At 33.3% G+C, this 26036-nt stretch overlaps 1 protein-coding gene and 1 long non-coding RNA gene across 4 annotated transcripts in view; one reads left to right on the top strand and one right to left on the bottom strand.

Annotated features, from left to right (window-relative positions):
- Positions 1-4282, top strand: LOC126880178 (uncharacterized). Its single transcript, XR_007696467.1, has 2 exons — positions 1-415; positions 4101-4282. It is a non-coding gene; the product is annotated as an uncharacterized LOC126880178 (long non-coding RNA).
- A 3219-nt stretch (positions 4283-7501) lies between these two features.
- LOC126880172 (mitochondrial glutamate carrier 1-like) overlaps positions 7502-26036 on the bottom strand; it is a 66541-nt gene continuing 48006 nt past the window's right edge. For all 3 annotated transcript variants that reach the window (XM_050643934.1, XM_050643932.1, XM_050643939.1), the window contains 5 exons: positions 25783-25932; positions 19728-19861; positions 14172-14357; positions 12930-13086; positions 7502-10061 (listed from right to left, as the gene is read on the bottom strand). In XM_050643934.1, the coding sequence (XP_050499891.1) occupies positions 9917-10061; positions 12930-13086; positions 14172-14357; positions 19728-19861; positions 25783-25932 (772 nt within the window). In that variant the 3' untranslated portion in view covers positions 7502-9916. The remainder of the gene's footprint in view (positions 10062-12929; positions 13087-14171; positions 14358-19727; positions 19862-25782; positions 25933-26036) is intronic.

The raw sequence follows: 26036 nt of genomic DNA, 5'->3' as shown, positions 1-26036 counted from the left end.
AAATGCAAAGTAATTGTGATAAAGTCAAGATAAAGTTCACTTTTAAACTGAACTAAATAAGGTATCTGAGAGACAACAATGGTTAAATGCAATACAATGTACAGGTTTTACTAGCGAAATGAAAATTTTCCTGTCCTGTCTGCTGTAATCATTTTATATCTGGTAAGTTACAATTACAACAGTAACGATTTTTGAAGATGTTAACATTTTAATCTTATAGGAAAACCAGCCGACTTAATCGATAATAGCAATCTCCAGATTGGGTTCCTTCAATAAATATGGTCTATAAACACAATGAAATAAGTTCCCCAAAATCTAAAATGGAGTGGTATCAAAGGAGAATTAAAGGGAAAAATATTCATATTGAAATTATTTATAAGGCACTGGACTGTCTTAAATTCTACAATAATACTAGGTGGGTAAATGATTTTAGACATTTTTCATTAAGAGTAGATTAAGATTAAGTAGATTTTCATTCAGTAGATTTAAGACTTGTTTACACGGGTAGAGTAATGATGCAAGTACTTGATAGAGTAGAGTAACTCTACCTGTAAAAATGATAAGCACAGTAGAATAGCTGGTAGAGTGTATAGTTGGAGTTAAAGTAGAGTGACTAGCAACCTATGGCAAAGTAACTACTCTATGACCACCACTACTGCCAAAATGTCTACTCGGCTGCACACTCTACCCATGGAACACGCTCAATTATGGCAGAATAGAGTAGGTAGGAGAGTACCGGGTGTCCCAATAAGAATGGCTCTCGGGCATATCTCAGGAACCGTTTATAGTAGAGCTTTGAAATAAAAAAATTTATAACAAAAGTTGCCTCAGGAAAAGCCTGGAAATTATTTTCATCATTGTGGGTCCACCGCTAGAGGGCGTAATTGAATATCAAAAATAAAAAAATCTAAATTTTACAAAATTTTCCTAATGAAGGGGCACTGGAAATCCGATTATTGTATTCTTCATCAAATTCTGCGCATATTTGATTTAACAAGTTTAACTCTACCTTTGCAAATAAGAGGTGGGGGTGAGTGGGAACCTTGTTATGAAAAAATGGCTGTAAGTCCGGTTCTGCTAAATCAAATTTTGAAAACTGGGTCTTGTTGAAGACAGATATTTTTCTTCAATGTAAGAGTGATAATTTTGAACCATCCTAGTAAGTAATAAGCCAGCTGGAAGGCGTTATTTAATTTTTTTCAGAAATCTAGTTTTCTTTGGAAAATATTAAATACAAGTATGCATTTTTAATCATACTTTATAAAATTAGATTAAATTAGCAATACAATAGCGGAAACCGCATGTCGATACCTTTTTTCTATCTCAAGATATCTCGAGAAACGTGTAAATTTTATACATAACTGTTACTATCACCGGTAAACTAAGTTAATGAAAAGTAGTATGCTGTGGAAAAAAACAAAATAACATTTTCCAGATGTCAACGTATAAAAATATAATTAATTAAAACAACAATATAAAGAGAAACAATACTATTAAAATTAAATATAACACAGAACAAAAAGAACTACTTAGTGACGACCTAAATATTCAAATTGTTGCCCATCATACACTACTCTAGAATACATTATCCAGAGAATACTAAACGCCATTCAAAGCATATCGAGAGCAGAAATTGAGACTGCTGTTCAATCTACCCTTGAAAGAGTAAATGTTTGCAACGAAAATGATGGGCAAAAATTTGAACGTTTATGTCATCATTAAATAGTTGTTTTTATTTCTTTGTAATAGGGCTTTTCAACGCTTCTCATTTGTTTCGAGCCTCTGTCATATGCCGTATAATCCGTGTATAATATTAATATACGAGATATGAACGAGGCTCGAAACAAATGAGAAGCGGTGAAAAGACCTAATATACGTTGACAGCTGGAAAATGTTTCTTTGTTGTTTCCATAGCACACTACTTTTAACGAATTTCGTTTACAGGTGACAGTAATAGTTATGTTTTTAAATTTACACGTTTTGTAAGATATCTTGAGATAGAAAAAAGGTATTAACATGCGGTTTTCGCTATTCTGTTGCTAATTTTGTCTAATTTTGTAATATGGTATTAAAAATGCATGTTTGTATTTAATATTTTCCAAGGAACACTAGATTTCTGAAAGAAATTAAATAACGCCTTCTAGCTGGCATATTACTCAGTAAGTTGGTTCGAAAGCATAACTTTTACATTGAAGAAAAAGATCTGTCTTCAACAAGACCAAGTTTGCAAAATTTGATTAAGCAGAACCGGACTCACAGCCAGTTTTTCATAACAAGGTTCCCACTCACCCCCACCTCTTATTTCCAAAGGTAGACCTAAACTTGTCAAATCAAATATGCGTAGAATTTTATGAAGAATACGACGATCGGATTTCCAGTGCCCCTTCATTAGGAAAATTTTGTAAAATTTAGATTTTTTAATTTTTGATATTCAATTACGCCCTCTAGCGGTGGTCCCATAATTATGAAAATAATTTCCAGGCTTTTCCTGAGGCAACTTTTGTTATAAAATTTTTTATTTCAAAGCTCTACTATAAACGGTTCCTGAGATATGGCCGAGAGCCATTCTTATTGGGACACCCGGTACATGGGGGTGCTGTCATTCTGGCTGGAATTGTGTTTTGTGTAAATAGTGAAAATGAAGTTCACCGAAGATGAAACTTTAAAACTTGTAGAGCTATAATACGGCAAATACCAGTGTTTATGGAATTTAGGTAGTGTATGCTACAGAAATAAAAGTTTGCAGCAAGCTGCGGAGGATGAAATCGTCGAAAGAATGGCAAAGGGGGCTTTGGAGTAAACGAGCTTCAGCAAAAAATTAAGAATTTAAGGTGCACTTATAATCAAGAGTGTTTAAAAATACAAAAATCGGTTTCACTATACTAGCATCAGTACTATACTTGTACTCTCCTCATGTGAATGGTATCAAGCCATTTTTGGTAGAGTACTACCACTACTCTACTCTCCTCAAAACTCTACCCATGTAAACAAGTCTTTAGAAACAGTGGAAAATGAGGTAGCTAGTAGAGTAGTAGTAGAGTAAAATATACTGGTTTAGCAAATTACTATGTTTTAAGGTAATACAGTAGCGATAAACAGGTAGCCAAAACGTGTTCCAAGATTGTCACTGTAATTTTGAATATTTTTTTGGGGGATTTGGCACACGTATTCGTAAAATAATAAAGAATGGCGGTACAGAGCCCAATTTGAAAAATATATTAATATGTGGAAATTACTCTGTAATTATACAATATTTAAAAAACGAGCCTGTACCGCCATTAAGAAGAACAAAAAAATACACTTTCTTCAAATAAACTTTTTTATCCAATGCCTAGATTTTGTGTAATTTTGGAACTACTAATGAAATAAAAAATTTTAGTAGTTCCAAAATAACACAAAATCGGATAAAAAAGTTGTATTTGAAAAAAGTGTATTTTTTTGTTCTTCTTAATGGCGGTACAAGCTCGTTTTTTTATATTGTATTTAATTACAGAGTAATTTCCACATATTAATATATTTTTCAAATTGGGCTCTGTACTGCCATTCTTTATTATATTACGAATATGTGTGCCAAATATCTTGAAAAAATATTCAAAATTACAGCCGCAATCTTGGAACACATTTTCGCTACCTGTTGATCGATACTGTTTCCTCTTAAGATAGTTTTAATAGTTATTTATGATATAAGTATTAAAAGTACAATTTTAAGACGCGCATGTGAAAGTTAACTTGAAAAAATAATTAATTATTTATATGGGAAATAAGCCACAATTAAAATGAAAAAAATAATTTTATTAATGTTTTGACTTCCACATCAGATGTCATTGTCAAAATACAAAATATTCATTATTATTAGGTTTGTTCTAGCAAACAGTCAAACTAGTCAAAAACTATCAGCAAACAGTTGGTCAGTAAAAGAACATAATACAGTCACCAGTGCGATCCCCTCTACTCGCGCTGGTCCACTATTCGCTGATGGTTTCAAACTGATGCTAGAACAAACCTATTATTATTATGCATATCATTATCTGTAAATAATATTTCTTCTGATTGTTAATTGTAAAGGATAGAAAAATTACCATTTATTTTATTTTTTTTAGAATCAGCTGAGAGAAGTGGTCTACAAAAAACCAGGAAGGAAACGGAATATGTGGCTACGAAAGGCAAAAGAAAGGTTTACAAAGCAAATGTGACACATCTTTTTGAAATATTTAGGAATATCAGTAAATTGCATTGAAAAAATGTATGAAAAGATTTTGTTCAATAAAAATGTTTATATTTATCAAGGATGTATTATTTGGTATGGCCACATATCGTCAGTGATGTAATAATACATCCTATCTGTTTTTTCATGAGTTTTGTAAGAGAGACTAAAAACTTGTCTTAGGGTCACCTCCTGTTTTCATATGATATTTTTTGACTTGTTTTGTAGTAAATTAAACTATGTATGAACTACAAAACAAGTCAAAACTTACATATGAACACAGGAGGTGACCTTAAAACATGTTTTTCCATCTCTCATGAAAAAACAGATAGGAGGTATTGTCACATCAGCAAGGATGTACAGTGATGAGTGCCCTAATAACCGGCAAAATATGGGCAACATATTTAGTTGTGAGATAAAAAGAAATGAAACTAGTCGAGCTGGGAAATTTAGCGAAATTAACCTTTAAATTTACGTTATATTGATCCCACCTTTACACATATCGGAGGAGTATGTCAACTAAAACTGTCACTGTGACAGTGGTAGTTTCCAAACTCGTCTGATACGTCTGAAGGTGGTACACAATCAATACAATCTAAATGTATAAGTTAATATCGCTAAATTTCCCAGCTCGACTAGTTTCATGTCTTTTTATCTCACTACTTAATACATCTTTTGTGCTATTTTGCCGGTTATTAGAGCGCTCATCACTGTATTTCTGGTATATCCAGGGAATGTCTACAAAATATATTTTGAATGTCCAGAGAACATTTGTGGACATTCATGGAATGTTCCAATAAGACATTCAGGTAATGTTTAAAATGCTGACACAGGATTTTCCTGGGATGTTCAGGGAACATGTTTTCGGGGATATTCCAGGAATTTTTCAATGTCTGTGTACCTTCTATGGACCTATATGGAATATTTTGGTGTTATTACCGCCGCACTCCACTTGCGATTTGTAATCAGGAAGATTGAACACATTGTTTCAAATACAAGTCAATCCATTTGTGACTAAATAATCATGGATTGACTTCTATTTGAAAGAATGTGTTCAATCTTCACAACTACAAATCGCAAGTGGAGTCCGGCGCTTAGGGCTACTTCCTCTTCGGTATTATGTATTATACTACAGAAATCAGGAACTTTGCTTCTAAATATATGTATGCATCTTGGCCATCAAACATATTCTTCCAAACATTTTTTTAAGGGGTTACATATAGGTCTTGTGGGTAAAAAAAGTGACTTTTTAAAAAAATTATATCTCGAAAACTAAAATTTATTTTTATTTATAATTGGAACATGTAAAAGTATAGTACTTAAGGTAGTCTCAAAAAAAGTTTCAGCCAAAAATATTCATTTTTGTAGAGTTTAAGTTTTTTTGCGTTGGCAGAATACTAAGTCCAGTCTCATCTGAAATCAAAAAGTTTCTTGTAGTTTATACCTCTGGCTAGAATATGAACGAAGGAATTAAAAAAAAATGAAATTTGAAGATTTTACATAAGTTTAAACACATTTTTGACCCCAATTTTTCTCATTTTTAAAGTAGTTTTTTTTATAAAACAAAAATGACCTCATCTAATAAAAAATCCTTTGTTCATTCACTAGCCAGAGGTATAAACTACAAGAAACTTTGATTTCAGATGAAACTGGACTTGTTATGCTGCTCACTGCAAAAAAGGGCTGTTGTCGAAAAATTGCAGTCAACTCTACAAAAATGAATATTTTTTGGCTGAAATTTTTTTGAGAGTACTATACTTTTACATGTTTCAATTATAAATAAAAATAATTTTTAGTTTCCAAGATATAATTTTTTTAAAAAGTCACTTTTTTTACCTGCAAGACAACAACTTAACAAAATGCTGATTTCAAATTGTAACAGCTGTTTTACAAAGTATGCTGCCCTCTTGTATTTTCTGTGTTATCTTCATCATAAAATTACTTCATCTAAAAACTTTCTGCGATATATTCGCAACAACAAAAACAAAAAAAAATAAAACAAAAGTTTAACCACCTTCACACCACAGAATCAAGCAATCAAGTTACAAAATTTTCAAACACCTCACCTGACACAGCGTCTCAAGTACGATTGCGCGAATTGGTAAATATAACTCCGCACGACCACGCAACTCGAAACACAAGTACGCAAACACGGTTGCGTGAAGCGTGGCTCGCAATCGTGAAATTTACGAGACTTGCTCGACCTGTAGATTCTTGTTACGTAGAGGGCAGAGGGGATGTTTAAAAGTTCGTGAGCGCCAATAGTGACAAGTCAGGGAACTTTTTCTGGAAATTTGACATAAATGTCAAAGTGATTAATTTAAAACATTGAAATTAAAAACATTAATTGGAAAAAATATTAGTTGGTCAAAACTGTGGTATATATTTTTACCTTAAATATATTTACGTTTTAAATACTGAATTAAGTTTTTTTAATATTTCGTAATATGTAATTATAAATTAATATATTAATCTTAGCGCCATCTACACGATAATTGTGAAAGTATCCGAAGTAAGAAATTAATATTTCATCAATGGAACGTCAAAATGATTAGCAAAATTTAAAAAAAAAATCGATTACAATTTAATTTTTGCGTTGTAAATATTACTCGATAAAAATTAAATAATAAATTACAATATTTCCTGCGAAAGCTGCATTAGTAATACGCTAGTTAGCGACACCAGCGAAGCTCAGAGCGTATACGGTATTCCCAGACTTTGTCGTTTAGCACATCTCTGGGAAATAACTGTCAAACATTGTATTTGTTTATATTTGTACCACAACCTTTTAATAGTTTTTTAGTTGTATTTCCGAACATTCTGTTGTTGATTTTGTGTAGTTTTTATAGATATTATATAATATAGATTCATTGTGAACACAATGAGGGAAAATGAACCAATGCCGTTCTCAAACCAGTGTGGACCTATGGAGTTCATTTGAGTAAGAGCAAGAAAGTATGATAGTGCAGACTTTTGAAGTCATTTCTTGTATGGGCATTATTTAGTATACTTGTAACCGTGACCTGACGATGCTGTGCAAATTGTAGACAGCGAAACCGTCTCTCTTTTATTTCATTCTTACTTATTTTGCTTACCTACAATATTAAATAAACACATAAAGATCCTCTTTAATTCAAACTCATATTTCAGTGTTAAATAAAACTGAAGTTTCTAAAAATTGTCAATAAGGTCCAAAGTGATGACAGTTTGACATGCTGTGTCCGCCAGAAGAGGATAGAGAATGCCAGATAGAGGACAAGCTTCCACGTGTATAGACACGGCCACATAACAAATAAAACCTGTCAAAAAATCTACTTTATTGCTTAAAAATAATAAAAAATAATAACAGCACAGTAACAAATGTTTAACATTTAATACTGATCAACTCTATGCGAATCAATCGTTAAATCTTTACAAAATCAACTATCTCCAAGTTCAAGCTGTACAGAATTTTATCTACATTTATTTCTGAACAATTTTGTATTTTTCGAGTATTGTACGTCTTTATTTTCTATACACAAACTTAAAAGGTATAACAGAATCACAAGATTGTAAAACAGCGAAAAATATTTCTTAAGTGTAAGTAGAACTTTCTTTTCTTTTTAACTACACGCTAAAACAAAAGTTAAAAACGAAAACAATTTTCACAAAATATAATATCTTTGACGAGAGACGACGACGGTGGAGAACAGTGCCTACGTTCCTTCCGATGAAGGCTCCAAATAAGAGCCGAAAATCGCGATTCAAGGGACTGGACTGCACTCCGTATTCTAATTGAAAAGTAAGATTGTTTTACCTTCGCATTGCAACTGAATAAAAATGGTATACATTTTTATTTTATAATATCTTTCTTATTTTATTTTCAAATATGTAATTATTTTATTTTCTTTAATAATTCATTAATTTCTTTGATTGTTTTTACTGGTTTTCCTTAAAAATTAGTTGGCGCCCTCTCTCGTTGTTTTTGGTAGGCAACTCTCCGTCCATTTATAATAGAAACATCTTATTCTATCATGACATTATGTTCTATGTTTCGGTGTCATTTCGATGACAGTAACGTCATCCCCGTCGGTCACGGTAACCATCTATGGAGGTGACAGAATTAATTTATTTAAAGATGCCTGTGTGAAGTACGCATGCTCATCTTCTTTATCGGGAACAAGGAACCTTATATAATTATCTTGTATAATAAATAACGTTTGTTCATGTAAACTGTGTGTTTAAATTAAATATCTCTGCAAAAACTTCCAAGTTTTGAAAGTTAAACCGGACAAATATTATAATTTCTGAACTTCCTTTTTCAAATACCCAAAATCCTTGTTCGCAAACGCAAAACAACACTTCTATTTCCTAAAATTACATTCCTTTGAGCCATTCATGAGAAAATCATCATAATGTGCAATGCTCTATTCAAGTCAGGTTTCTGTAGTTTCCTGAGTAGACTTCACAATTAAACTGTTTGGAAACATTAGTTAACAGTTTTTTAGTTGTATTTTTCGAACATTTTGTTGTAGATTTTGTGTAGTTTTTAGTTGCAGAAGTACTTGAACGACATTATTTAGTTTTAAGCAGTGAATAAATAAACATGAGTGCATATAAAGTTGTTGGCAAACAATACAAATGCTGCTACATAGTAGGTACAAGCAAAAGATTGCCAATATAAATAATATAGGCCCACTTTCCCTCAAGTGGCTTGAGTTAAACTACGGTTTAGACAGTTTTCCAAGCGTAAGTAACATGGATATAGTTAGTTATCAAGCATTTTTATAGGACGTCTTATAGCATTTAACCATTGTTTTTGTATCTCAGATAATAACTTATTTAGTTGTTTTATGCTTAAAAATTAGCACTGATGGTGACCGATAAAACTGAACAATATCATGATTACTTCGCATTCCACACTTCAAAACACAACAGAAAGGAGGCATATTATCTTTTAGATTAATTCTTCTAGCGAGAATGTTAAATTAATCCGTGTATAAAACAAAATTTTAACATAATAAAAAGAAAATGATATAAAACACATTAAGAACTGATAGAACATTTATGTTTGCCACCCCGCTGTCAGATTGATTTAATTTTGACAGCATATTGGAATGGCCTATTCTAGCTTTTTGTTCAGCCAAAAGTTGACATGACTTGTTCAGCCTCGATCTTATAGATCTTATATGTAGACAAATGCTTATAGTAGAAACTTCCGTAACCAATTCTTTTTTGAATAGATTTTTGGAGTGGAAATCAAAACGTGAAAGACAAAGGTAAAATGAATTTTTTTTTATTACAACCAATAATTATGGTTTAATCTCAAATAAATATAATATTTAGGCTTGAACGGACCACCAGAAAACAGCTTAAATACATTTAATGGAGAGATTAAAAAAATAAAATAGAAGACTATTATAACATAGTAGAAGCAATGACAAGGATAAGTGATTAAAAAACTTTATTGACTTATACCAAAAATATCTGGATGTTTTCTGGAATTAAATAAATATGTTCAGGTTTCTATGAGATTCTTTTATATAAAATATACTGTATAACGTCACATGAGAAATATTTTTCAACGTTTTTTTCCAATAATAAATATAAACATTCTAACAAAAACAGTAATAATACCGAAGTTTACTATAAAAATAATTGTTTTTAAATAAAATAAATAGACTGCGTTATTACTTAAAATTGCTTTAAAAATTATTGATTTCTATTAAAAGTTTAGCCTCGATGGTAGCCCATTAGGTATTCAGCCACGCCAAGGTAGTAGACGGTCTGCGCTATGCCAAAGAGAGGTGCAATGACAATCATACGGCACGCGCCACCCTTGAAGAATGCTTTTGGACCTTCGTACTTCAGAATATTGCTGAAACATAAAATATATTATGAAAATGTGAAAGACAGTTTATGTTTCCTCTCGATTCAGAGGAAGAAGAAAATCTGAGACTTTTCATCTTTGCTTTAAGGGATGTCGCTACAGCGTCCTAAAAGTGGATTATAATGTTATGTTTATCTTCTTCTTCTTCTTCTGGTTCCTATCCGTTTCGGATGCTGGAAATCATATTGGCAATCATAACTTTGCTCGTTGCGGCTCGAAACAGTTCCTCTGAGGTTTCCTTAAACCATGTTATCAAATTTCGCAGCCATGATATTCTCCTTCTACCGGGTCCTCGCTTACCTTTGACTTTACCTTGCAATATGGACTGCAGCAGGGAGTACCGGTGCTGATTTCTCATAACGTGTCCCAGATACTGCAAATGTATGCGTTTGTTGGTAAACACAATCTCCGGTTCCTTCTTCATTCTTCGTAGAACTTAGTTATTTTTATAATTCAGCTTAAATACGCAGTTCGGTATCGTTTCGATTCAAAGGTGTTCATGTAGCCCCACTGAAGACGTCTAAAGACAGAAACAGTTGTCTGGAGATGGTGGACCACCTCTGAATCGAAAGGAAACATAAACTACTTTTCAATTTTATCTTTATTCAGATTTTGATTACTCAGAACTATCTTTCGGACCTTTTCTTAGACGAGTAAGGCAGAATGTGACTGCATATTGTAGAGTCCTTTCCGCGTTCTTTATTCGTCGTCTCTTGTCTTATAAATTGTTAACGTCAGAGATTAAGGATGTTACCAGAAAGTGGTTCCACGACCACGAAAAGTTTGATATTTAAATTATTATTTATTATTTTAATAATGAATTTTGCATCTGGGACTTTTCATCTTCTCTTTTTATGTTTTATATTATGAAAAGTTTGACAAAAAAGTATGTTTGAGATAAAACGCACTTGGAATTCAAATTATTGTTTCTTTCAATAAAGCCATATACAACTCCATCTCCAAATCGTAACTCAACTGGCGTGCGGCCATTCAATTATTGTGTGCTTGCATTGCAAATTTTTCACGCAAATGCAATCAGTTCCTATTGTTCGCTGCAACTCATTTGTAACGCCCTAAGATCGTTATGCTTGCGTTCAAACACGGTTTCTTAACGGTAGCTCGATTTATTACCAAAAATATAACAAATATATATACACAGTCCACAAAATCGTTTATTTTATTTACAATTCGGAGCAAGCTGTACAGCTGTGCACAGATAGCGTATTCATGGTCCTATGAGACGGATTCAGTGATATTACAGTGACAGCTGTGTTCACCTAGAATTTGTATTTGACTACAAAACTGGTAATGTTAAAAATCCATCCAAATATAATCAGTGTGCGGTCCTTCAATTTTTGTGTGCTGAAGGTTTTCAACCATTGCAAATTCATAGGCGAATGCAAGTAGTGCATGGAAACGCATATTTTGCATATCCAATGGTGTGGAAAATTTAAGAGTGGAAGAGAGAGGACGAATAATAAGCCGCGACCACGTGCATTGAATATTATAAAACGGTAACAACTTATTTTCGTAAATAATTGCCTACGACAAATCTTGGAGTCATTATTTTTAACTATCCAGTAAGCTGTCATCGATGCAATGGAAACATACAAATTATCCGCCTTCAAAAAAGGTTTAAAATCAGACCTTTTAAAATAAACGAAAATGTCTTTTACGTGGTGTCATTCATCTGCACGACAATGCTCGGCCTCATGTTGCCAAAGCCGTGAAATAAAATCAAAAACGAAAGAAATGGAGTTCATTAAAGCATCCACCTTTTAATCCTGATTTATCTCCGATTTTCACATCTTTGGGCCACTGAAATAGGCGTTAAATGGTAATCGTTTCAAGTCGTACAAAGAAATACAAAATGTATAAAAGAATTACTCAAGCAACAGCCACAAGATTTCTTTAAGCAGGGACATCGGTTGGTAAAACAGTGGGATATGTGCCTTACTTTTGGTGATAATTATTTGTAGACATATTTGCGAATAAAGTCTCGACCGAAAATGTGTTTCACATGAACAAGCCTCGAATAAAAAAAAAACGATAAAAATATATAAAATAATATGTACTACCTTTAAACGATTTATGGCGTGTATCACTCTTACATACTCTATGATACCGATTCGTTATTCCTTTTCGTACAGATATCAATAATAATGGATTTTTGAGGCACTTCTTTATTTTCGTGTATTTTTTTCAATAATTAATGCGCTAACAGGTACTTTGTTGTTATTTACATATATGTAGTACTAACCTAACATGCTTGTTTAAAAATAGTAAGGCCTATAAGACCCAGGATATACCGTTAAAATATTACATCACCACCTTCCAAAAAATTTAAATAAATGTTAAAAAGACTACAAATATAACGTAAAAGAAATTTTGAAAGTAGTGCAACTTATCATCAAAATTAAAAACATGATATCAACCATTTATTAAAACATATTTTGTTTATCTTAAGTTACATTAATTTAATTTTTTGTATACTTTTATGTATATTGCATTTTATTATTTTTTTTGTATTTCTTCCTCTACTTCACCCAACGTGTGAGGAAGTAGAACCGGTCATATCTATTAACTGGAAACTAAATATTTCAGTTCGACAACGCGTTGATTGATACATCACATGTACTATTTCTGCGACCATAATATGGCCCCAATAGTATGGTTACAACTTTTAACCCGGAGTAGTATAAAAAACCGAAAGTATATATTTGTTCTCGCCTTTTCTCGCAGTACTTTCGGAAGGCCGATATCGAATTTCTCACTCATTCCTGATTTTATTTCATAAGAGGTTTTATTTCACTCATCACAAAATACCCATTTTCTATCGACAATTTATATACTTACACAAATGCGTTTCCTATTCCTGTATAGGATCGTTCGCCTTCAGCTTTCGTAAGAGCTTGCAATCTCGTCTTGACAACATCGAATGGATTAACTGCCAAAGCTGCAAAAGATCCGGCTACACAGCCAGACAAGAATGAACACCAAAATACTGCTTCGTCTACAAAAAGAAACTTACATGAAAAAATCGATATAGATTCGTCTCGACATTACAATTAGTTCATATCATTGGGCCAACTCTGAGTTTTTATTGATAACGGCGTAAAATGACATACATAAATCTAAAATGTGAGTTACTACGAGTGACAAAAAATTTTGTGAATCGGCAGTTCATAAATCTTTCTGCAGGTATTAAGGTCTCTTATTTTATAGATAATAAATGACAACGCAGTTCCAGTAACGCACCGTAAAATACATAGTACATAGTTCCTCTAATCGGATTAGCTCACGCTGGCTTAAGGGCACCCAAAGTCCCATTTAACGACAATGTTAACATTATGTCGTATAGCTTTGTAAACAAAGCACTAAGAGACCTAATTTTTATTTTATTTTGAAACTACATGTATTGTTTAGTCCCGCGTAGATTTTTGTAAAGTTAGAGCGAAAGAAACATTTATTTTAAATTTTTTTAAAATACTCTTACAAAAAAAACCCAAAAAAAGTTTAGATTTTATTTTTTATTTTACTTGTTTTTGTACATTTTTCAATAAAAATTTACGCGGGACTAGATATTATCTATCTACAATTACTGTAAAAATTTGGACCTTCTATCATCTAAGGAACCAGAGATATCTGACATCAAAAGCTAAAAACGTAGTATTCGGGAAATCGCAAAAACATAAAACACTCTAATAGGCTATAAAGCTACCGGTACAAGGTAAATTGAGTGCAGACGTTCAGAAAACAAATAGTTTTGTAACCATGGATATTTTATACTATAATGTGTTATATATCGTTGGAAAGAGAAGATTTCAGAGAATAATTTTCAATCATAACCCAAAAAACTTAAAAAATTCAATTTTCGGACTTTGGCTGGCCTTAAACTGTTTTCAATAATAGTATTTATGAATATGACAGTTTTGTGGACTTCAAAAATATGATTTCCACGAACTTTATTACAATTTACGGTGTTATTAATCAAAATTCACTTTAAAAAAATTCAGTTGGCGCACTGAGATGAAATGATTGTAATTTCGACACAATTTACATTTTCCATAAAATGATATCTATAGAATATTTACTTACTGGAATCTTTACTTCTTCGAGGACCCAAATCATTAAGAGTAGCAAATAAAGGAAAATATATCACAGAAAATGAGACGTCTCTTAACATAGTCGCTCCAGTACCCTTGTACAATCCAAGAATACCATGTTTTTTGAACAAACCAATGGCCAGTTCGGTTGCGGACGTCTTCTGGACAGTCTTACCAACTAGAATAAAAAAAAGATATATGTAATAGTGAGTACAAATGTAGAAGAGAAGACTACAAATATATAATAAACGCAAAACAAATGTCTACACACGTCATGGTTGACTTGTTGCCATATTTCGAATTTAGTAGCAAAATCTGGGATTCATTAACTTTTGTTAGCAGCTCACTAACATAACTGAATCCGAGTATGTATATTTTATTGGACATCATTAGCAATGACGTAATATCAGAATTTAAGTCTGCAACTGTGGTAGACATTTGATGTGTCACACATTATTTGTGGCACACGAGATTTGATATTCGGTAGAAGGCTCTTCAAAATGACACAATAGTAAACAGAAATAGGTATAATCCGGTCATTTTCGATTCTGAGTTTTCTTCTTATTTTTTTATTAGTCCAGGGTAATAAGGTTTTTCCATGACACTTCAACAGCCAGGGTACTGAAGCGTTTTTTCCACAGTTAGTACCTATAAGAACAAACTGTAACTATTTCCTGCGTAGGATCTAGCGGCCATTTTTATTTATAAACAATTTACCGTCAAAAAACGGCATTTTTTCTTTTTTTTTCAAATCAATGGAAAACAGTGAAACTTTTTTAGGTTTTTTTAGAACAAACATCTTCGAAAGCATGGAAAAAGCTTTAAAATGGCGTATTACAAAGCTCGATATACTCATTTATTGCTAATATAATTGCAAAAATATGTCGAAATTGCAAAAAAATTAATGTCGCAATTATTGTAAAAAATTAGTGTACAGCTTTGAAATTTTTGACAAATGAGGGTTCTTTGGTGCTTAATATGTCGTGACAAAATTTCAAAGCGATTCATTCAATTGTTTAAATTGTATTCAAATTGTTTACCCCAGAGAGCTTTTTTTGCAATAACATAAGTCAGAAAAAAATGATGTCACAACCATTCTACAGGTGCCAAATGAAAGAGCATGAGCTATATTTTCAAAATGGTTTCAAAAGAAGTGAATAAAAAATGCATTTATTAGTAATAAATAATTATGCAAAAGTATCGTCAATTTTTTATTAAATTTTTTTTTATAAAATAAATTATATATATTTATTACAATTTTTTATCAATTATTATATACATAACATTACTTGATAGTTGTGCACCTACACACGGTAAACAAATAGATTTTTTTTGAAAAAGTTATTCAAAAAGTTTTTTATTTCCTTTTTAATAAATGCATTTTTTATTTACTTTTTTTAAATCAGTATGAAAATTTAGCTCTTTCATTTGACACATGTAGAATGGTTCTAACATTATTTTTTTCTGACTTATGATATTGGGAAAAAGCTCTTTGGGATAATCAATTTGAATAAAATTTAAACAATTGAATGCATCGCTTTGAAATTTTTGTCACATATTAAGCACAAAAGAACCCCTTATTTGACAAAAATTTCAAAGCTGTACACCAATTTTTACAATAGTTATTGCGAAATTAATTTTTTTGCAATTTCGACCTTTCTTCGCAATTATATTAGCAACAAATGAGTATATCGAGCTTTGTAATACGCCATTTTAAAGCTTTTTCCATGATCTCGAAGATGTTTGTACTAAAAAAACCATAAGTTTCACTGATTTTCATTGATTTGAAAAAGAAGGAAAAAAAGGCCGTTTTTGACACTAAATTGTTTATAAATAAAAATGGCCGCCAAATCCTACGCAGGAAATAGTTGCAATTTGTTCTTATAGATTATAGATATTACCTATAGAAAAAACGCTTGTAGTACCTACATACTGGTTGTTGAAGTGTCACGAACAGGGTATATTTTAGCGTTATTACCCTGTCCTACAGCTCTAAATTCGACGATTGTCTCATCGTATTTAACATTGTTGATGTAACAGATGTGGGTCTAGGACGTTTCATCGCCGCTAGTTCATCGCCGCCGTTTCGATGCCGCCAGTTCATCGCCGGCCGTTTCGATGCCGCCGGTTCATCGCCAGTCAGTTAATCGCTAACTGATATATTTCCGAATTTTCGACCAATTTTCGACAGTTACATTTATTATTTATTTTTAGTATTAATTAGGAATTCTAGGAAATGCGAGATAAGACCATTCCCGTTGCCATACTTAATCTTTTAATAGACTTTTAAACTTTTATAATATAAAATATAATTTAACACTACAAATTTAATACTGTTTAGTATCAAATTTAGGGGATGTAGAAATAGAACAGTAAATTAATATAATAATATTTTTTATCTATTTATTTGTCATAAGTTTTGAACTGAATTTAACGTCGTGTCGTGTCATCTCCCATAATACAAGATCAACTGACTAACTGGCGATGAAACGGCCGGCGATGAAGTGGACTGGCGATGAACCGGCGGCATCGAAACGGCGGCGATGAACCGGCGGCGATGAAACGTCCCATTCCGAACAGATGTGATCGTAACATATGATTTTTATTAGGTACTGCCACTTAAATAACCGTTGTTTATCTAGATAGGTTATTATCTAGTATAGAATCCGATTTGTTGTGAACAACTATTAGTTAGTCTATCAGCATGATATGGTCCCAGTATAGCTTGTAATTAATATTCACAAGCATACTATCGAGAAAATATTGAAGCGAAGCTTCTATACTGGCGTTGTATTAATTTCTCTCTACAGTAAAATGCTGAAGTGATCGTCACAAAACTAGCGTCACGAAACAGTTACAAGAGTCCTCCTACGCGACGAGGGGAGTCCGTTATACATACAGCATGTAAACTTTTTCAATTTTTTTTAAATCTATAACAAAATAATAAATTAATACTGAAATTACGTTATTTAACTTTCAACATTTTGTTAAAGGCACAGTCCACGTAGCCAGCCAATTTTAATATCTCTGATAAGAGTCTTTGTTCTTATATGAATTACAACGTCAGATTTGCAATAGTTTGATATCGAGTTTCATACATTAAAAGGTATTTACTGGGTATTCTGAAGGCACGTATCCACTGTGTTGGTGCTCCGTGCTCCCCCAAACTGTTCCAATCGATATGGCATGCGCTCCTCTAGGGAACATCCATAAACTACGTCGTTGATAAGGGGGAGGGGGCCATGAGTGCACATCCGACGTCGTTTGAAGTTCACGAATATAAAAAATATACCCTATTTTAGAATTAAAAAAAAACTAGTATATTATCACTCACAGCCTTAATAATGTTGCTAGCAGTTTTATACAGACTAACAAACAATAAAACATTGTTCTATGTCTTTAAACAAACGCTTCTTTTCAGAACAACGCCTGGAAGCAATAAATATTAAACTGTTCACTTATTTACTGAATATTCTGTGTGAAACAATTCTACAAGAATGAATATAAATAAAATATTCTATTCTATTTAGTTAGTACATTGTATCTATTTATACTTAATAAAAGAAATGGCATTGGAATCAAAACAAAATAAATATTAAGATTTATATGATGCAGTTAAGAAAGCATAGAAACTCCGATAAAAGTGTTGTCTTTTGTCCCAATAAAGCTAATTATTAGGCTAAGGCCACACGGGCGATAATTTACGGCGCCGTAAGAGCAGCAAACCTGACGAGGCATTGGTTGACTAACTCCTATTTCATCTACAATTGGTAGAGGAGTTAGTCAACCAATGGGTTTACTGCTCTTACGGCGCCGTAAATTATCGCCCGTGTGGCCTTTCACTTAGTTGCACAGTGAATTGAAAGAAAAAAGTACAGTGGAACCCCGATAAGTCGGCCCCCGATAACCCGGAACTCCGGCTAACCCGGACCGATTTTTATCAGACAAACATTTCAACAATAAAAATGTATTGCTGTTACAAAATCTCGTGACCTAATTCATTCATTTGGTGACGTCAATATACGAACGAAACGATTGATGAATCCGACATTCATGAAAATATCAGGGTGCAGATGGGACCCTGTCGCGCAATTCGCAGCAAATAAAATAGTCGTATATTTTTGGCTTCATTTTATTTCGGTTATACATACGCATTTTCAAGGTTCACGAGGTTTTGTACCAACTCTATGTAATATAATATTTGAGAGATAATGGAACCGGATTGAACTACATATAACATAGTAAAAATGACTCATGGTACACCGCATTCATTGTCAAAAACAACATGCACCTGTATTATCCTTTATTTTTTTGAAACTGTCTGTGTTAGCATTGTTTAGAAAAGACTATTAAAATTCTTTTTTTAACAATGGTCGTAGTCATCACTTTTATTAAATAACATAACATCAGAGACGGTATTGTGTGTAGTAAAGTCGTATTATTGTTGGCTTCAGTTTTGTAATCGTTCGTAAATTTATTCAGATTTTGTGTTTGCGTGTCTTTTGTCTATAAGGGCAACAAAACGTAAAAATGTTGTAGTGACAATGAAAAAGAAACTAGAAGCATTAAGTAGAATTGATAAAGGTGAATCTTGCAGCATTATATTATGGTGTCGGTACATCTACAGTATCGGATTGGAAGAAAAATAGAACTAAAATCGAAGATTTTTTTTTCAAAATGATAACAAAAGACAGTTTAATCGGTGCACAGCTAATAAAGCTAAGAATGAGACTTTTGACGACGCTTTGTATGTGTGGTTTTGTGTGGAATGCGAACGTGGTTTACCAGTGTCTGTGTGACAATTATAACGGAGTTTATCTGTAAGCATACCATATTTTATTAATTTTTACCATTTTCTCCGGCTAACCCGGATTTTCGATAACCCGGATCGGCCGCGGTCCCAATTAATCCGAGTTAACGGGGTTCCACTGTACATGGATATTAATGAGCTACATAGTAATACTGATTTGGATACATTCGTAAATAAACTTGGAGACCTAACTTTAAAAAATCCAGAAAAAACATTGAATTTTAAAAAAATCTCTAAAAAGGGGGGTCATGAGTTGCAATTGCGACGTCGGTATGAGGGGGGGTCAACTGTAAGACGCTTTACGACGGAAGGGGGGGGAGGGTATTAAAAACTCCAAAATTTTTACGACGTAGTTTATGCATGTTCCCTCTACATATAAACCGCCACCGATTGGAGCACCGAGACGGAGCGCGCACTGTTGCACTGAGTGGGAGCGCCAACGTATTCACTATGTGGAGCAGTTGCAGGAGCGCGGAGCACCGACATAGTGGATACGTGCTGATATCTTTAAAGTTTAAGGAAACCTGCTACAGCATCACAACGCTCCTGATATTCAATAGGATGGTTTTTTGGACATTGCAAGCATATCGGAATTTGCCATTTTATAGCTGAGAACCATTATTGACGATATATTTCGGGTAATTTTTGGTTAAAATTACCTGATTCTAAAAGGCAAGTAGGAATCCTCTTTCGACAAAAAAATTATATAATTATTGTAATAAATAAATAATAATTTACCTAAGAGAGCTTGTGCGGCAACCCTTCCAGCATCTTGCATTTGAATTTTTAATAACTCCATGGGAGTTGTAATTACTATTTGACATAATCCTGCCGAACCACCTGCTAGCATTTGTCTAAACATTGGAAGGGTCCTAAAAAACAACATTTAATGTATTAAAGAACCTTATTTTAATAACCTAACTTATTTTAATAATCTTTTTTTTTTTTTTTTTATTTACAATTTGCTTCAACCACAAGGGTTATTAGCAATGAACTGTATTTACATCAAATTACAAAATTTAGGTATATTAAATTTGGTTAATGAGTCCTATAGTACGTAAAAAATTAAGAGTCTTACATGAATTACTTTCACTTAAACAATCTTTAATTGTAGTTGGTAACTGTTGATGTTGCCGTTCTATAACGTAGAGGGGACAGTCTATTATTATATGTTGCACTGTTAGTTCACTATCACACACATAACACATCGGAGGGGCTTCCTTCTTTAATAAAAAGTCGTGGGTGATCTTCGTATGACCAAGTCGCAATCTGGACATGAGCACTTGTTCTCTTCTCTTTGTAGGATGTTTCGACGGTGATATACTTTGTTTAATTGTTCTTAATGTAGAGTTTGATTCGTTCCAATTTGTTTGCCATTTTGTCATGATCTTGTTTTTAAAATATTGCTTTAGATCAGTATGAACGCAAGTAGTTATGATGTCTGTTAAGGGATTCTCACTCGCATTTTTTGCTAATGTGTCAGCTTTATCATTTCCACTTATCTCGCAATGTGATGGTACCCAGAGGAACTGAACTAATCTTTGATTTTGTTGGCATATCAAGAGTTCCGCCTTAATTAAGAGGAGGATAGGATGTTTGGGGTATACCCGCCTCAAGGCCGTTAATGCACTTAGGGAATCGCTAATGATTATTGAGAATTTGATGTCATGTGTGTTAACAAACTTTAATGACTGGAGGATAGCAAAGAGTTCAGCTGAGAATATGGAGGTTTGGGGAGGGAGCTGGTAGGAACTGTTATAGTTATCTGTTGTGAAAGCCGCTCCTACTCCATTTGCAGATCTGGATGCATCGGTATAAATATGGATGTGATCATTAAAACCATTTAATATCTCTAATAATCTCTGATTGAAGATTTTTGCTGGTGTGTCACCTTTCTTGAATGCAGATAGGTTTGTATTACAAGCAGGGAGAGCAATTGTCCATGGTAATATGTGTTGGCTGACTTTAAAAGTATTGTAAGTGTGTGGAATTATTGTGTCTAAGCTCTGTAACGTTGCTCTCACTCGATGATAAAACGGAGGATCCAATCTTTTCCCACAATTAAATGTCGATGGAAATCTATCTGTAAATGTGTTTTTATAAACAGGTACATGTGGGTTAGTTGATACTCTTAAGGCATACATGAGGCTAAGGTATTCTCTTCTGAGCTGAAGGGATGGTTCGCCTGATTCAACATACATACACTCAACTGAGCTTGTGTAGTGTGCTCCCAGTGCAATTCTAATTGCTGAATTGTGAACTGTGTCTAGCACTTTCAATAGTGAACCTTTGGCTGAGTTGTAGGCAACAGCAGCATAATCTAGTTTTGAACGAATTAGGGTTTTGTATACAGTCATAAGAGTTTGGAAATCGGCACCCCATTGTTTATGAGAGATACTTTTCATTAAGTTAAGGCCGTTTTGAACTGACAGACGGAGAGAGTGGATGTGGTCTTGCCAAGATAGTCGGCTATCCAGTTTTACTCCCAAGAAGTTGATCGATTCTGAATACTTTATTGGTAAATTTTTTAGGAAGAGTTTCGGTGGATTTACTTGTTTCTTTGGAGTTTTACTGAAGATCATTGCTTTCGTTTTAGTGGGTGAAAATTCTAGGCCAGTAGTATTCGACCAATTCTCTAGTTTGTAAATGGCTTGCTGTATATGGGTCGTCATTGTTGATATATTTTTACCACGACAGAATATAACAAGATCATCAGCAAATAGACGGGCTTTGACTAATGGGCTAAGTGACTTAGCGATGTCATTGATGGCAATAAGGAAAAGTGCAACACTAAGAGTAGACCCTTGAGGAATACCGTTTAATTGGATTTTAGAGTCTGAAAGAAAGTTGTCTATTCGAACTTTGAAGTTTCGCCTATATAAAAAATTATTAATAAACTTGATAATATTTCCTTTAATCGACCAACTTGACAGGATTCTTATGATATCTGATCTCCAGATTGTATCATATGCACGCGTTATATCAAAAAATACAGCCAGACATTCTTGACCACATCCAAATGACTCATGAATTACAGATTCAATATCCACTATGTTGTCTAATGTAGATCTGGACTTTCTAAATCCACTTTGTATAGGGCTAAGTAGCTGTCGATCTTCTAGGTACCACATTAGTCGGTTGCTTGCCATTTTTTCAAGTACTTTGCACATATTAGATGTTAGGGAGATTGGTCGGTAAGACTCTGGGTCCGATTTATTCTTGCCCTGTTTAAGAACTGGTACAATAATGGAATCGTACCAATCAATGGGGAAAACATTATTTGTCCAAATGAAATTATAAAGATCCAAAAGATATTGTTTTCCTTCCGTTGGCATAGCTTTTAAAAATATCGTAGGGATGTTGTCAGGCCCTGGGCTAGTGTCTTTAACTTTGTTTAAAGTTTCTAACAGTTCATCCATCGTAAATATGGCATTTAGAGGTAAATTATTGTGGTCATCAAGATTTATACATGCATTATTAAATTTATTTTTATGGGCTAGGAAACTTGTAGATAGATTTTCGTCACTGCTATGTTGTTGGTATACGTTTGCTAGTACGGAGGCTATTTCTTGCTTAGTTGAATAAATATGGTTATGATGTTCTAGGTAATGAATGGTGTTAAATGATTTTTTCCCGTACATTCTGCTTATCATTTGCCAAACCTCAGAAGTCGGGGTAGATGAATTTAAAGATGATACATAATTTTTCCAGGCTTCTCTCTTACTCTTCTTTAAGGTGTATCTACAATACGCCCTTAATCTTTTGAATTCTAGCTGGTTATTTAAAGTTGGGTGCCTTCTTAATTTATAAAACGCCTTTTTTGACTCTGTAATTGCTGCTTCGCAGTGGGAATTCCACCACGGGACTGGAGCACGTTTTTTTGGAAATTTTGAATAACCTATGGACTCGTGAGCTATTGACGTTAAAAACTGTACGAGATGGAGTACTTTGGAGTTAATATCAATGTCTGTATCAAAGGGCTGAACCAACTGAGAAATTTTTTGTGAAATTAAAGAGGAATATAGAGACCAATCTGCATTTTTCAGACACCATTTATTGGATGGAATTGATGAGGAGATATGGTTATTGTTCGTAATTAGGATAGGAAAATGATCGCTTCCATGCAAATGGGATGTCACATCCCACGACAGAGTTGGTTGTAAGACAGGGTCACAGAGGGATAAATCTATTGGGGATCCATTGCCGGTGGAAATATTGAACCTTGTGATTCTTCCATCGTTAAGGATATTCATATTAGAATCTGTAACAATTTGTTCGATTTTACGTCCCAAGGAATCTGTTTTTTTACCTCCCCAAAGTATATTGTGGGCATTAAAATCGCCTAATATAATACGCGGTTCTCGAATTTGATTGAAGAGTTCAGTTATTTCTTTTATGGACGGGTCTAAGTTCGGAGGAAAATAAATATTACATATATTGACTTTGTGGGGGCCTTTTATAGATACTGCTGTTGCCTCCAACTCAGTTCTTAAACGTATTACTTCGGTATTAAATGAGTTATGGACATATATTACTACTCCCCCACTAGCATGGCTAGCAGTTATTCTGTTCTTATAATACGGAGTATAGTTTCTTAAATTATGACAGTTATCTTCTTTGAAGTGGGTTTCTTGTAGGCATATTACAGATGGTTTAAACTTAGCTATAATTAATTTAAGTTCTTCTAAATGGGTGTAATACCCATTTAGGTTCCATTGCAGTATACAGTTGAATGTTATATTAAATTTCAGCAGAGGCGTCGCTGCTGTATTCACTGTGATCAGTAGAGAAAGCGGATAATAATAGCTGTTTATTAATCTTAGTTTTTAATCTTGTACAGCGACTTTTCAGATACTTGGGAGTTAATGCTGGATGGATTTTAGTTAAAAAATTGAGTAGTCCTTCGATATCTTCTGTATACGTTTTTGCAATGCTGAGAGGATCTGCAGAGCCGTATGCATTTTCAAAGAAATCAATTAGTTCTTCCTGGGTTAAATATCCGTTGTCAGAATTATCTTGGAAAAAAGAACTAGTGCATTTAATAAGATCTTCTGCTAAAGTCTTATTATCTTCAGGAATAGTTTTTGCTTTCTTAGATTTACGCAGAGGTTCTTTAAATGGGTTCTGGTCTACTGATGTTGAAGGAGACGTTATTTCTGACACCGCTCGTTTAGACGATTGAGTGTCAGAGGGTGTAGGAGGTTGATTTTGGCTGTGATTATTCATTTCAACATTATCTGGCTGGATAGGTGTTTGAATGGGATTTGAATCAAATAGAGAAGTATTGGTTGTTTCTTTTGATTGTGGACTGGTGGATTGTTGCGAAGATTGTGAAGGATGGATAGTTGGCTGAGCATCTGTTATGATAGGGTGGCAATTTTGGATATAATTTGGTTGAGCAGTAGGTGATGAATTTTCGATAGATGTTTGAGTGTTTGTATTTTTTTTGCACTGAGAGGCTAGATGACCTTGTTCTTTACAAATGTAACAAGACTGTTTTTCAAGTGAAAAATAAATTCGATAATTGATTTGTTCATAGTTAATTAATATAGACTCAGGAATATTTTCCAGATTTTTAGGAGAAATGTAAGTATAGCGTCGGAAACTCAAGATATGCTTAAATAAAGAGTTAGTTGTACCTATTCTTAGAAAATCCAATGGAGTTATTTGATGAATTGCAAAATTTTGTAGTTGAGTCTCTATAATACTGTGAGGTATTGATGGGGGAACATTAGAAATTATCAGTTTTTCGCTTGGTGTGACTAACTTCCTGGCTTGGATACGTTCCTGATTGATTACTATTGTTCCATTATCTGTTCTTAAAAATTCGGTGACTGTTTCTTCAGTAGTAAAATATACGCAAATACGATCATTTGCAATCCTGGAAATGGCGAGAATTTTATTGGGATCGACTTTAGTTGCTATGGCATTTAAATAATCTTCAATTTTTGTATTTGGAAGTGAATTGAATAAAATGGCTTGGTTTTTGCTTGCGAATTTTTTGTTAGGTTGAGTCAGAGCGGTTGAATATAATTTTGATTGATTGGATGGATTAATGACATCTTGAGAATTTTGAAGTTCAGAAGATCTCTCCTCTGAAATTTCCTGCATATTGGGCCTATGTTGCCTGATTACGGCCCTTGTGCTTGGACAGGTTCATTAGTAATTAAGCTACTTAATTACCTCGTTACTGGTATTTATAACCGTTGTTTACTGTTTGTTGATTAAAAAATAGTAATAAAGATGATCTAACTTACAGTTTGATCCCAAAATCGGATTAAGCACTATATAATACACTATTATACCAACTTTGATAATTTTCTAACAAGTAAAACCACCTTAATTTTGATAAAAACTAAGAGCTAATCGGAAACACTGTTTACTAGTTAAGAAACCAGTTTCGAATCCATTTTAATAATCTTGTTCTGTGTTTCCTTTCGTTTTTTAATGTAAAAAAAAACGTTGTCACAGATCTATCTGTGTTCCCTTTAGTACTAATATGTATTTCGCTTAAAACATTCTGCTATGCAGATGACGCAATATTAGCTTTTAACAGAGAAGATGATATGCACTGCACCAATTTAATATAACCGCAAGAAAATTTAACATATTAATTTTCCCAAAAAAGACAAAATGCATGGTTATAAAGTTATAACAGAAAATCTACCAAGATGCTTAGTGATGGTGTTTAAATATTTAGGCATGAAAATATTTACTATGGAAAGCACGAAACAGAAGTGGAAGATCAAATAAAGAGAGCAAACAGAGCTGAACCTGAAAGGATTTTACTCACTTGTCTTTAGTTTGAAGGTTGTATCTGAAAAAATCGTTAGCTGCTAACTTGATGGCTTTTTCTGGAGTAATCAGTAGAATGTTAACGGCAGATCCTCGGTACATGCCCAGAAACCCTTCGGCCCTATACGTCTTCTTGAAGGCGTCAACCCTAAAATATATTGTAATCAACAAAATTTAGAATAACATAAAACATATAATATGTTCAACACATTTTTGGTCTTAAAGATACTGAAAATCCTGAGACTGAGTAGT

The sequence above is a fragment of the Diabrotica virgifera genome, chromosome 1, assembly GCF_917563875.1.
Source record: "Diabrotica virgifera virgifera chromosome 1, PGI_DIABVI_V3a".
Classification (NCBI taxonomy): Eukaryota; Metazoa; Arthropoda; class Insecta; order Coleoptera; family Chrysomelidae; genus Diabrotica; species Diabrotica virgifera.
The sequence above is the reverse complement of the archived record's forward strand: the minus strand, read 5'-3'. Positions and strand labels throughout refer to the sequence as shown.